The sequence below is a fragment of the Lagopus muta genome, chromosome 22 (genome assembly GCF_023343835.1).
Source record: "Lagopus muta isolate bLagMut1 chromosome 22, bLagMut1 primary, whole genome shotgun sequence".
NCBI classification, from domain to species: domain Eukaryota; kingdom Metazoa; phylum Chordata; class Aves; order Galliformes; family Phasianidae; genus Lagopus; species Lagopus muta.
The window spans coordinates 1757009-1770645 of NC_064454.1; the positions used below are offsets into that span (position 1 = coordinate 1757009).

The window sequence follows — 13637 nt, forward strand, 5'->3', positions numbered from 1 at the left end:
CAGCTCAGGTCGATGGAAGTGACCTGGATCCCGGCTGGGCGCGGGGCCAGCAGGCTGCAGTGTGAAGCCCTCAGCTGCTGCAGAGCCCTGCTGACACCCCAGTGCTGCTCGGTGTGAGCTGGGAGCCTGCAGGGCCTTGTAAGCATTTACATTTTATGCAGTCTCTGCTTCCAAGAGTTGCCAAGCTCTTAACCTGCAAGCTCAAATCAAACCCAGAGCCTTCTCTATGGATAACAAACAAAAAAACCCTGTTTGGCTACAGCCACTTAGTGCCCCCTGAAACTCCACAGGAACCATTTTTGTTTAAATGAGAGCACAAAGAAGGCAGTGATGCCCATGCTTATGTTTGTGGAAACATATTGTTTCCCCATGGTGACTTGCAGAGTGGGCTCCCAGCCGTCCTCAAGTGACACCAAGCATCAGCACAGGGATGCTGAGGGGATGGAGCTGCTCACCAAACACAGACATCAGGAACAGCACAATCTCAATAGCTTGGCAAGACAGACAGGGTTTGGAAAGGCAAATATGCCCAGGAACCCCACTGATAGCAGCTTTGGCAGTCAAACCAACTGTGGCTTGCTGTCCCCAAGAGGACAGCAGTGCTGGGGACACAGCTGACCCCAGCAAGGCAGGAGCAGAGCTCTGTCTCTGCACATGGGACTGAGATGGGGCTCAGAATGCCATGGCAGCTGCTGCTGGTGACAGGACTGCGTGGGAAGCTGAGAAAGAGCAGCAGCACTCAGGCAGTTAAGAACAATTTTTTCTCAGTGTATCACCTTACTGCTGCTCCACAGCCCTCAAGGCAGGCCCTGCAGCCCCTCTGTGGCAGGGCAGCATGGGGCCCTGCAGCCCATTTCAATTTGAAGCCACTCCCAGGCGATCATGCTATTGTCCCACTTTCCCTGTTCGCTGGCTGGCACAGCATCTGGGAGGCACAGCATGGCTGCTCCTCCTCTGCACCTCCTGCTCACGTGGGATACCAGCCACAGCACAGAGCTCTGGGAATTTCCCTCAAGGTTTTAGGTGAGTCTCTGCCTCTGGGATGCTCAGATGCACCCTAAAAATCAGCACCCCCACAACATGCCTCCACACCTCCTCTGTGCTGCACTAGCTCCAGAGGAACAGCAGAGCCCTGATCTGTCGGCTCTATTTAGCTTTGCTGCAGGCACATCTGATGAAGCAGAGCTAGAGGTTATGCTCCCTGTTACAAAGTTGGAAATAAGGTTGCAAGAAAAAAATGAACCAACCAAGATAACAGTTCTAGGATGTGCCTGTCACCAGGATGCCTCTGGAGCTGCATGCACCTTCATCTCCCTAACGCACATTGGTGTTTCTGTACAGAGTTCCTCCAGCACAAACCCTCCCCAGCTTTACTCCCTGCAGGGCAGTGCCCCCACTCTGTTGTGCAGCCATCCCCAGAGTTCTGCCTCTCCTGGATGTGGGCTAAGCACAAGGGAAAGGAACAGGGCTTCACCTCTGCTGTGCAGGGGACTCTTGACTCTTCAGAAGCAGCACTGATTGCACGCGTTTCAGCAAGCCCACGGGCTCCCACATCCTCTCAGCACATGAAGGAACAGCTGACTGTTAGCTAGTCAGGACTCTGGTCCAGATGAACTCCTCCCTTCCTGTCCTCTGCCTTCCAGAAAGCCGCTCTCTCCCTTTGGACAAGTTGATCTCTCACCTACAGCAAAGGCTCTGCCCTCAATAGTGAGAGCAGGAGCTTCTCCAACCTCTTCTGAAATTGCTGTTCCTTGCCAAGTCTCCAGCAGAAGCATCCTGACAGCCTGCTGCCCTCGTTTCCCTGTACCACCTCTTCCCACAGAACAACAAGCTTGCTGCCACCAGGTGGGATAGCACAAGCCTATCTCTGCCCAAACACTGCTTTTGGGCAACCAGTTTCTTTTTCTTCCATTCCTTCATCCTCTGAGGCTTTGATGTGTGCACAGAAGGGAGGACAGATGGACAGGCTGTGCCCTGTGGGACAGCGATTGCAGGATGAGGTAAGGCAGAAGGAAGTGGGTGCTGTAGGCTGAAGGACAGCTGTAGCTGTTCCCAGGATCTGGAGCAAGCTAATTGATAAATAGCAGAGTCAGAGCTAGAGGAAAGCTGGGCATTCACAGCCAAGAAAGCCTAACTGCTTTGGAAGACATTCTGGCCTTTGTTACACAATTTCCATGCAAAGCACTCACTGTACTCAGAGAGCGAGAGGTGAACAGGGGATAGATAATGCACAGCCCTCACTCATTGCACAGCCCAAAGCACAGCTCAGCGCCATCCTCCAGCTTCCCACCTAGCAAAGAGCACAGCCTGCAGCAGCCAGCACTGCAGCTTGTCCTGGCAACTGCCACTGGAGGAAGCAGAGTAAGGAGCAGCAAGGTTTCAGCCTCAGAGCAGCAGCTCCTATTGCTTTCACAGTGCCCATGGCCCCTTGGAGCCTCAGATGATGGTAAGCCAAAGTCTTCCAAAAGGAAGACTTAAGAATAGCCAACCAAGAGGTAAATAAAAGCCAATTGGAAGCACCACAATTCACAATTCAGTAAGCCAGCCTAGTGCTGGCCTGGACAACAGCTACATTAACAGAAACCCAGGTCTATTCCCACCAACCAACAAGTTCAACCAAGCCTTACCTTACCCAAGCAAACAGCATCCGAGGTCCAGCCAGCACTGCTGCCTGATGCTCAAGATGATCTGACAGAAGGAACCTGGAACAGAAGGAAAAAAGCTGTAAGCCTTCCAAAAGACCCAGACATAACATGCTCACCACCTCCCTACTGCTCCTCAAGGCTTTGCCTTCCTTTGTCACCCCTAAACCTCCCACCAATACCAAACATACCCAGAACACTGCCTTGCCCAACCACTCCACCAAAAAGCAGCCAGCCTCAGCTCAGCCTGACTTATATCAGCTCCCCAGCCCTCACAGCCCTGCAAGGACAGATGATTACTCTTCTCCAGGTGGGACAGGTTACTCTATGAGCCCCACAGGTGTCCTGGAGAGCTCTTCTAGATGCAATTTGAGCCACTGGTTCTGCAAGACTCGGCAAGCTTTGTATTTCTGTGCTTCCCAGCCACAGCAGCAGGACGTGGGCAAAGCCTGTGTGTGCGTGCACCAAACACACGTGCACACCATCGTGTGCAAATTATCTGTCTTCCATTTGTGTTTGGTTTGGCTGCACAGCCTGCTCTCTGCAGGCTCAGCCAGTGGATATCCCGGCTCAGATAAACAGCAGACAGCTGCTGGGAGTCAGAGATATTCTGGTGATTAACAGCTGTGTGGGTCTATGCAGCAGAGCCCCCCGACCCCTGAGATCCCTCCTGAACAGGCTGTTTCTTTTCAGATTTCTGTTTGTCAGGGGAAGGCTGGGAGTGATCAGAGGCAATTCTCTGTGAAAGTCGCAGGTGAAACCCAGTGAGAAGAAGCTGCAGCCCCAAATCCTGTCCCTTCCTCGCCACAGCAACGTTTGAGCTTTGCCAATGGCTCTTGCGCAGCACTGCAGTGCCAACAGCAAAAATGAGACTGCTCAGTCTGAATTCCCTAAGATGGAATTCAGAGATGATCATTTCCAAAGATCTGAGGACATTCCAGGACGATGCTCTGGCTGGAAGGAGGGCTTCTTTCTGTTAGAGAAGGGAACAGAAAGGGATGGAAATCCATCCCTGGTGTGGGACGCCTTACTTACAAGCCAAAGACTTTTTGATGGATGAAGGGGGTGAGAAGTAGGAAGTTGCTCACAATGCGACTATAAAAACAAAGTCAAGAGATTAGTTAATAATGTGTGGTCTGAGAAAACAAACACGTCTTTCCATAAAGACTAGTTCAAATAAACCGGTGCTGTTGTCGTTAAGCCCTGCCATCTGCACGCCTCTTCTCCACTGGGTCCAGTGTGAAATTTAAAGGGACCACTGAGTGGAGGAAGAGTCCCCAAACATCATCCTGTGGGGCACTTCAAATCCAGATTCCTCCCTGGGTAACGTGTATTGAAATGGGATGTCTACAGTTGCATGTGCAAAGGCAGGAAGCCTACGGTGAAAGGGCTGAGTTCATAGAAGGATTTGAGTTGGAAGAGACCTTAAAGGCCACCTGGTCCAACTCCCTGCGATGCACAGGGATACACACAGCTCCATCAGGAGCTTAGAGCCTCATCCCCTGACTCTGGGTGCCTGCAGGGATGGGGCATCACCAGTTACAGGACGGTCTCTTCGAAAGGCTGAAGCCTGACAAAGTCAGCAAGCATAGGTGCACGGAAAGGGGCAGGGTGTGCCCATGGGGCTCTGTCCTCCTTTGGCTCTCAGCTGCCACCATTCGGTGGAGAGCAGAGACCTCCCTGGCTCTGCCCTGGTCATGCTTTCATGCTTGATTGCAGCTCATCAAGGCCCAAAGTCTAATAATGCAACAACTGAGGCTGGGAGCTCCCTCTGACAGTTTAACTGATGGTTGTAATTAGGAACTAGCCCACACAGCTTTTCATTAGTGTGCTGCACCGCGTAAGACTTATTATGACTGTTGAGGAGAGACTGTGCTTGACGTCCAGGAAAAAGGCACGAAGGCCTCCAGGGAACTGAGGGCAGCAATGCCTGGTGTGAACAGGGAGCACACGCATTTTCCAGGTGGCAGGTAGAGTCCTCTGGGCTCCCTGCTTTCTTCCTGCCTTCTCCCTTCGCAAGCAGAACCTGCTTCCCTCACCCGCCCCCTAAAAACCCCCCTAAGCACCCCCTAAACAGGGTTTTGTTTGTGTCAGTTCCATCCTGCAGCCTCAGTTCTTCTGACTCCTGGGCAACGTCTGCTCTGCTCGTAGCTGTTTGATAGAAGAACTTGTGATTGTAAATGGCACAGGGAAGGAAAGGGAAATAAACTGGTTATCGTGCCAGAATCACTCCTGGCACTCCTCCCATTCCTATTTTCTCTTACTTTATAAAGCTGGAATAAATCAGAATGATTTTCCCTGGAGTGAGCAGCACACCGATGTGCTGATGGAAGGGGAGCAGAATCAGCACCTCAGGCCTTGCATTGCTGTCCTGAGCTGCAAGTGGTGGGGAAGGGGAATAGAGTCTGAGTGTTTATTAGCAGTCATAACCTTAATCAAATAACACTCAAGGATATGTAAAGAAATCTGTTCCAACTGCAGCCTCCCAAGCCAAATAAAGGAGTAAATGGGACTTCTATCAAAAATCTCTTTTAAAACGCACGCATGTTGGGTCCTGAAAAATATCCCCACTTCTTGTGGAGGAGCCAAAGCTCCAAAGGAGCCACCCCAGAGCAAACCACGGCCCTTCGTGCCACACACCAACCCAACACACTGCGGGATGGCGATGCTCTCCCTGCAGACACCAAAGCAGCCCTGAGGCATCTCCCAGCTCAGGGATGTTGGACCTTGCATTGCAGGAGCCTCATTCACTCTCTTCCCCCCACCTATGGGACCGTTTATGCATTACGCAGAACGATGTGGGAAAAAAAGAAAGAAAAGAAACAGGCTCTGTGTAATAGAGGTGCACGTAAATAATCACTGGCCTAATCCCCTTTGACAATGAAAGATATCCAACCAGAAAATGTTCAAGCCTGTAACTCAACCTGAAATTTAAGCACAAGGAAGTTGTGTCAAAAGGGGACTTGGGTTCCCATAAAAGCCTCTCTGCTTTCAGACCCTGGGCCCCCAAGCCAAAAAAACAGAGCCAACTTCCAGACATAACATCTGAGAAGTGCAGGCCTCGCAGAGGGACTCGCAAACTGCTGCACAGAGACAGCCACTGGGAAGGCATGGGGTGAGGGTCCTGGGGGCCTGGTGGGCGGCCTGCTGTGCCAGGCAGGGATGCTCTCCACCACAGGACCTGAGGGATGAGCTGTGTTGTCCTACGAGGTCACTGACAGCTCTCTCCAAAGGGTCATCTTAAAGCCAGCTGGGCAAAGTCCTGCAGAAGCTCCTGTGCAACCCTCCTGAAGCTGATGTGTGACCGTAGCATTTCGCTCGGTGCAGGAAGAGGAGCCCCTGGGCAGAGAGAGGTGGATTAAATAACCTTAATTGTGGTTTCAAGCCTCCTGCTTGACTGCTTCTATTCCACTGAGGATAACATGTGTGTGAGGTCCAGCGCAGAGAGAGGAAGTGCTTGTCCCTCTCATCCCACTCCTTGCAGCCTCATTAACTCCACTGGAGTGGATATGTCCCGCTGTGAGGACCTGAGGTTAATCAGTGGCCATAAGAAAGACAAGAAGCAACATGAGCTAAATGCTGGGTTCTCACATCACCTTGTTCCTCTCCTAGCTCATGCCCCATCCAAGGAAAGGCAAGCCACTGGGGCTTCAGTTTGCACACCCATTACATCCACACCCCTAACAGGTCCATCTGCCGTGCCTCTGCTCTGCATGCACACTGCACCCTCTGCCTGCACACAGAGCACCAGCATCCTGGTGACAGAAATACCAGGAGAGAAGTCCTGGGAAAGCAGGCACAGAGCAAAGCCAGTGCAGCTCCGTTGCAGGACTCTGTGGTTTCCGTGCTTTATCTGGCTTTACCCAGAGCCTCTAAACACACGACCCTGCTGGTGTTATGTTTCTTCCCCCGACAGCATCCCTCCTGATACGCTGGGGAGTTTCTCTTTGCTCGTTGGGAATTTTCCTATGAGCTGGTTTCTCATCGGAAAATGCCGATACACTGAAATCAAAGCTCTTGGTGGGAACGCAGCAGTGTCAGGGGATCTTCCATGGGAAAGTTTTCTCCAAACGCAGGCTGGAGCTTTCTGTGTGAGCCAGCCCTTCCCTGCCACCTGGCTCAGCAGTGTTCCCCTGGGATGGGGACACCCCCACCCACTTTCCTCTCCCTGAGGATATCCACCATGAGTTAGCGCGACTTGGGTTGGAAGGGACCTGAAGCAGGGCTGGAAATGGGTTCGGATTTGGGAGAGGCACCACATCGTGAGAGCTGAGTCCTACCCCACACCCGGCTCCAGCTCGGTGGGTCTCCTCGTCCCCTATCCCACAGGCTGTGCCCCCTCAGCCCTTGGAGGTTCTGCCATGGCTGAGACAACAGCACCACCGTGCGCCTCTGCAGCGCCGGGGGAGATGCAGGCAAAGCCCGCAGCTCCCTCTTGCGGCTCCTACAGCAGCCCGGAGATGAGGATGGGGATGCAGGGTAAGCACAACCCTGCCTGAATCTCGGCTGCGTTCTGGGGGAGCCGCTCCTGGGCATGGCAGGAGCCCAGCAGGCGCTCACACCTGGTTTCACTAAATATATTACCAAAAACCATCGCAAAGGTTGCGGTCCTTCTGCATTCTGCTGCTGCAGTGCTGGAACCCCTAAGCACTAATTTTGCAGAGCTGAGGGCAATTTGTTCCTGTTTGTCTGTTTTTTTTCCCCACAAACAATCTTTCTCCTGCAACCGCTTCCTAAATTCACACTGATGACACGGGGTCCTTCTGAGGTTTTTCCCGACAACAATCCAGAGGGCTGAGAGATTGCAAAACATCTCAGTGCTGTCTTATCTGCCAGGGCTCGAGCCACTCTCCAGGCTAAACACAGCTGCTGCCAAGCAGAAAAGTTGAACAGTTGCTTAAGGACAACACCATCCATAGAACAAGTGCAGCAAACTTGTTGCCCAAGGAAGGCAACGTAGGCAGCCCTGCTCAGCCACACTCGTCTTATGCCTGGATGCTGTGTCCCCAGTCTCCCTACAATCCCAGTTCTTCACTCCCAGCCAAGCACCCTCCATCTCCAATAGCACAGCATGTTTAGGGGTATTTGGCCGAGGCCACCAGGAGGACCTCAGAGCCCTTGGACCGGCTCACACCGAGCTGTTTGCCCCCAGCAGCCCTCATGGTGCTGAGCTTCCCAGGGAACATCGCGCCTGACGGCGTGCCAGCCTTGTTGTTGGCTGCCGATGAGATAACGTCTCTTAAATCTGGATCTGTGACACGAGGGCGTTCAGCCCCGTTTTGCCTGTGGCTGCGTTCCAATTTCAGGACAAAAATGACCAGGAGAAATATGAGAGGTTAGTGACATTCTTGGCTTGGAAATCATCGGCCTGTCGCGGAAAGGAATGCGATTGAAAAGAGGTATCGCTGGTGTTTGTTTTCAAGCCCTTGATGTGAGATGCACTTGAATACACAGTGTTCTAATGCAGCTTTTGGGCTTCAGGTGAACCTTGCTGAAAGGGGTGGGACAGCTTATTTTTGACAGAGGAACATTTTGGGCCAGGAACTGCCCTTAAAAAAGATCCCAATGCATGGTGCCTATTTATACCCAGGATGCTGCTTTCCTGGGGACAGGAGAGCCAAGTGATGGGCAGCCCTGCATCCTGCTTGCCCATCCATCCTGTTGCCCATGCAGCACTGCTGCCCAGTCCCTAGTGCTTGCCTAAAGGGACTGGGGGGGTCACAGAGCCCACTGGCGCTGCTTTCAACACGCACGTGCATCTGGGAGAAAACTCTCTAAACATGCAAGGGTGTGTATGTGCTTTGTGCTGGAAACAACAGCCATGTGCTAGTTTATTAGAATTCACTTGCCCGGACAAAAGCAAAACAAAAGCTTAACACAGCTTGACGGAGCCCAGAGCAGAGCGGGTTCATTAAGGGCACATTGCCTTTTGATGCAGTGATGAAGTGCAGTGCTGGGAAGGCTCTTTACCAATCAATCACGATGGGAAGGCTCGGGTCGCTTGGTCTTCATCACTTGTTACAAAGGAAGCAACGAGAAGCGACCTCCATCCCGCCAGAACCACTCTGAACAACCCTTTTCCATGAGGGGCAGAGAGGTGAGCCGGGTGAGAAATGCAGTGCACAGTGTGCAACACGTGTTCTGGAGAAGAGGGAGCATTCCAGCAATTTTTGTTGGTGTAATCACACAAAAATGTTGATGGGCGCAGGAGCACGCGCTCTTTGCGCAAAGAATCCTGCGTGCAGAAGATAGAATCAGAGCTGAGAGCACGGAGTGCTAACGCTTCAAAAGGACTTGGCTCCCTTAGTGGATGTAAAACGTGAGCAAAACACAGGATACAGAATCATAGAATCATTAAAGCTGGAAAAGGCCTCTCAGATCTCTGCTCCCACCCCACCATGTTCCTCAGTGCCACATCCCCATGGCTCTGGAACGCCCCTAGGGATGGTGACCCCACCACTCACTGTGCAGCTGGGCAGTGCAGCATTGCTGTTTTAGAGCAGAAACTTCTCCTAACACCCAACACACTGGACCATCCAGCAGCATGCCCAGTGCCTGTGCTTGCCATGAACAAGTTGCATCCATCAGGAGGAGGACACGGCCCAGGCAATGGCTCCCATTTGGGAAGAAGCCCTGCATGGTTCACTGTGCTGGGAACATCCCATGCCAACCAGATATGGAAAAGATGAGCCACCAGGCCCACAATTTGATGTTAAGAGATACAAGCTCAGCTCTTGTGCCTTTCTCTCCATCCCATGTCATGTTCCCTTGGGCCCATCACCGCCTCACAGTCAGTGAGCAAAGCTATTAAATATCCACTGCTTCCCACGAGCTGACATCTCTAATCCCCCCACTGCCATCCCATTTCACACACCAGCAGCTGAGGCCTTTCCCCACTGCGAGGGGCTTTCTGCCCCCCATTTCTCTGGTCTTATTGCTCCCTCCTACTCGCAGCTGAGAATTAAAAGACATAATAAAGAGCCCTTGAGCCAGAGATGGGGAGGGGGGGAGGGAAAGCAGGTCCTTGTTAGAGCCTGGGATTCATCTGCCTCTCCCTGTGGAGATGAAGAGGCCCTTTCACCCCAGCAACCAGAAGGTTGGAGCTGGATATGTGCTTACGAGCCCGGCCGTGGCTGGGATCTGCCATCCTGGGGCCGGATCCCGGTGAGGTTTCCAACCCAGATTAGATGGCACGGTGCAAAACGCATTAGAGCCCCGGCCGGGAGCGTTGCTGGGAGATCTTCCCTTCATAAGGCTGCACGCTTGGGAGAGAGCTGCTGTAGCTATGAAACCGTGCACACCGCAGCTCTGGCCTCTTTCTGCAGATTAAGGTTAATAAGCAGCTCCTGGCCCCCGTGCCCACCCCACTGCCGGAGGTGGGAGCCCAGCACCTCTTACCTCTGCTTTTGTTCTCTGCTTCTGCCGAGCGATTTTCATTACAAATATCCTCTTATGGGGTGCATGGGGGGGGAGGGGAAAACAGGGGGGGTGGCCCACACAAAGAGAAAAGCAGTAATTACAGGGCAGGGGCTCCTGGAGGAGAGATTGGTGTGGATTCGACATGGCAGCGGTTCACACGTAGGGCCCCTCCAGGGGCAGCTCCTGCTTCCATTTCATTAGGGCACACTGCACTGCTGGGGGAACTTCTGCCCCGAAACCAGTTCCCAAAAAGGGGACAGTTGCACTTCTTTTATTCTCACTCAGAAAGCAATTTTGCTGCCAGCCCCAGGAGCCCCCGTATGCAATGGGAAGCACAGATGCTGTGCGCTCTGTCTGCTTTAGCAAAGCCAGGAGGTGCTGAATCAGCCCCTTCAACACCTTCCAGCCTTGGGCACGAAGGCTGAGCCCTCAAGTTGCTTACTAAGAGAAACAAACTGATCTCCCTTTTGAAGGGGATGTGAAATAACCCACAGACACGAATGCAAGTAAAGCCTGAAAGTTGTTCTTCTGTCCTCTCTTGCTTAGATAGCACAAGAGACCCGAGAGAAGGAGCCATCAGCCCACCTTCTCCGTTCCTTCTCCTAACACAGAATCACTCAGGTTGGAAGAACCTCCCAGATCCCCACCCTGCCGTGCCCACATCTCTCAGTGCCACAGCCCCATGGTTCTGTAACAGCCCCAGGGCTGATGAGCCGCATCCCTCCTGAAACAACTGACAAGTACTACACAATCCCTGCCCCTGAAAGCTCACACACTGAACACCAAGCAGGAGCTCAGTGCCCTTGCAGGTGCCAGCAGCCATTATTCCAACACAAGGCGTGCAGTGGGACTGCACCTCAGGTTTCAGGTAACCCCACTGTTGCTAAAAGCAGCCCCAAGCTCATGGTTTGCCTCTCTGTAACAACATGGCCAACTGCACAACTCAGACCCAAGCTCTGCAACTTGTTTCCAAACGTGCTGAATTCTGCTTCGGTTCTGTTTCTTAATTCCCATCATTTTCTCTTTCTCTCCTTATCTACTCATTAATTTCCACGGGTTTTCATTTCCCACAGCCTGAGCCCTGCTGAGACCACTCTGCAGACACGGGATTGCACACCACAGCCCTTCCTTCTGCAGGGAAAGGTCAGGGATGGAGGTTTAGAGCACTGAGAAGAAAGGCAGCAGCAGACAGACAGAATGCTCATAAAGACCTGGCTGTGAGCTGCGCTGAGAAAATGTCAGGCTGGGGAGGCTGTAATAGCTTTAATCTGCAGTACAAGGGGATTAAAAGACTCGTTCTCACAGGACAAAAAAGAAAGGAGCAGAGCGGAAGGAGCCGAACAAGAGGAGAATGGAGGCTGCAAGGGGAGGAAAGGAGAAAGTTAAAGAGCTCAGCTATAAAGAGCATCGCGACTCAAAGAGCTCCATCTTCCAGCGCAATAAAAGTGAAGTGGCCTGCATGGAAAAAAGGCTTCAGCCCATGGCTTCCCTTGTGCTTTTTCACACTAAGCACACACACACTTCACCCTCCTTCAATCAAGGCAACTTGTTATGTTTGTCTTTGTTGATTTTCAGGGGCAAAGGAGTAGGAGGGGGAAACAGAAGGTTAATGAGGCTCTGCCAGATGCAGCGCTCCAGAGGAGCGGTGGGTGTTATATATTTTAAACAGTGGTTTGTGGTCTTTGATCCTCACCCCTGCTGTCCCTCTGCCAGGATGGCCCTCGAGCCCCCCTTGTCTCCAGGGCTGTGGAGGAGCCCTGGGAACAGGAAGGAAGCAGGAGCATTGGGGGATGCTCTCCTCAAGTAACCTTTCAGCAATGCTGCAGCAACCTTTTCAGCCACTCAGGAAGGCCAGGAGTGGGAGAAAGCCTCTGTGGAAGGGGGAAGAAAAAGGGCAACTTTAAATACTTAGTGAAGGGGAAAACAAAATCCAACCTCAATGCATCATTTCAGGGAGATATAAAGGCAAAAGGAGCCACTAACAGGGAGAAGAGCAAGCTGCACTCCAAGAGGGAAATGAGGCACTTGAAACCAGCTTGCAGTACTGCTCAGGAAGCAGAGCTGCTCTGGGCTGGATACAGAACACAGATCAAGACAAGACAGCAGGAAACTCAGGGCACATCCCCATTAGCACGCTGCCAGCACTGCCCTTCATGGCAGGAGGTCTCTTCCCCACCTATACGTACATAAGGACACACTCCAGACTGCACAACTTCAAAGATCTGTCAGCACAGGATGCTAGAAGAACCATGAAAGAGTTCTGGCTTCCCCCCATTGTCACCTGCATCACCCCCAGGACTCCAAGCAAAAAGAAGCGAGTTTGTAGCAGCTTTCTGCTGTTAAACAGGAGAGGAATCATTTCTGCCATCCAGCTTCCCAACTCAGCAGGCTCACGTGTTAGGGGAGAGGCTCTGGAACAGCACCAGGCAATGCCAAATGTCCAAAGCTGCTTCTCTCAACTATTCCACTATTTGAGCAGCTCAGGCTGCCTAGCCCTCTGTGCACAAAGAAAGAAACCAAAATGCAATGAGCACACTCCAGAAAGGAATTAGAGTACAGCATATCTGGTGGAGACAGGGGCTGGAGTGGCATTAAGGGAGGAAGAATATAATTACCTGAAGTGGATGGCAGCCAGGAAAATGGTATTAATTTATTTCAAGAAAGCCAGAAGTGCCCAAACCTGAATTTTACATTTAAATCTAGAAGATGGCAAATCACAGCATCCTGATTCCCTTCTTCCAGGGTCTGGCTGGAAGGGAAGGTCTCCAGATGGGTTCTGACTCCCACTGCCTGTGGCCACAATGCACCCCACCTCCATCTGGGAAGCCAGGTGCCATCCCAGCACAAAGCTCTGCTGTGAGGCACACAGCAGCAAGGCAAGGCCTGCACCACACAGCACAGGAAAACCCATGTCCCATTGCATACAGCTCACCTGCAGGCAATAAAGCCACGCTAGGTCACAAACAGTCACAGGAATGTTCTCTAGAGCACAGCCACTATTTGGTCTGCTAATAATTATCCACTGTTCTGCAGAGATAAATGCTTAATCCTCTGGTTGTTGACACTGGAAATGGACCAGTTGGGCCTGGGGTGGATATCATACAGGGGAACTTGGCTCCAGCTCCGATCCCTGCATCATGTGCTGTACAAATGTTCACTGGCTTATAGGTAATGGATTTCATAGGGTGTATGGGATCTTTCTATGGCAGAGCTAATCTAAAATAATACATGACCCAAGCATTCATTGTATCAAGTTTTCCTTCCTTTTCTGTGTTTTTTTTTCCCTTAGATTAACATTTCAATTTTCTCTTTCAGTCATTCCTCCTTTCCTTATAGCTTACCAGCTTTCTCCTCTAGCACTGGTATCAGGGAGAGCTTCCCAAGCAGCAGTGCCCAAAGGACATTGAGATGGGCCTGCATGACCCCTACTCAGGGAGAAAGGAGCAGAGCTGATGATATCTGAGAGGGGAAAATTGTGCACACTGTTGTACACAAGCAGCCTCTGCCACAGGATGTTTTTTCATTTATTTCTGCTGGCCTTGTTTGCTTTACCAAAGCAATATTTCCAACCCAATG

At 51.8% G+C, this 13637-nt stretch overlaps 1 protein-coding gene across 4 annotated transcripts in view; it reads right to left on the reverse strand.

The window, feature by feature from the left end:
* LOC125703586 (uncharacterized) overlaps positions 1-2691 on the reverse strand; it is a 71286-nt gene extending 68595 nt beyond the window's left edge. For 3 of the 4 annotated variants that reach the window (XM_048968255.1, XM_048968254.1, XM_048968252.1), the window contains exon 1: positions 2633-2685. In XM_048968255.1, coding sequence (XP_048824212.1) covers positions 2633-2647 — 15 coding nt within the window. In that variant the 5' untranslated portion in view covers positions 2648-2685. Of the gene's footprint in view, positions 1-2627 lie in introns of all 4 variants that reach the window. The other variant, XR_007380898.1, reaches the window with a different exon arrangement.
* Positions 2692-13637: the final 10946 nt, after the last annotated feature.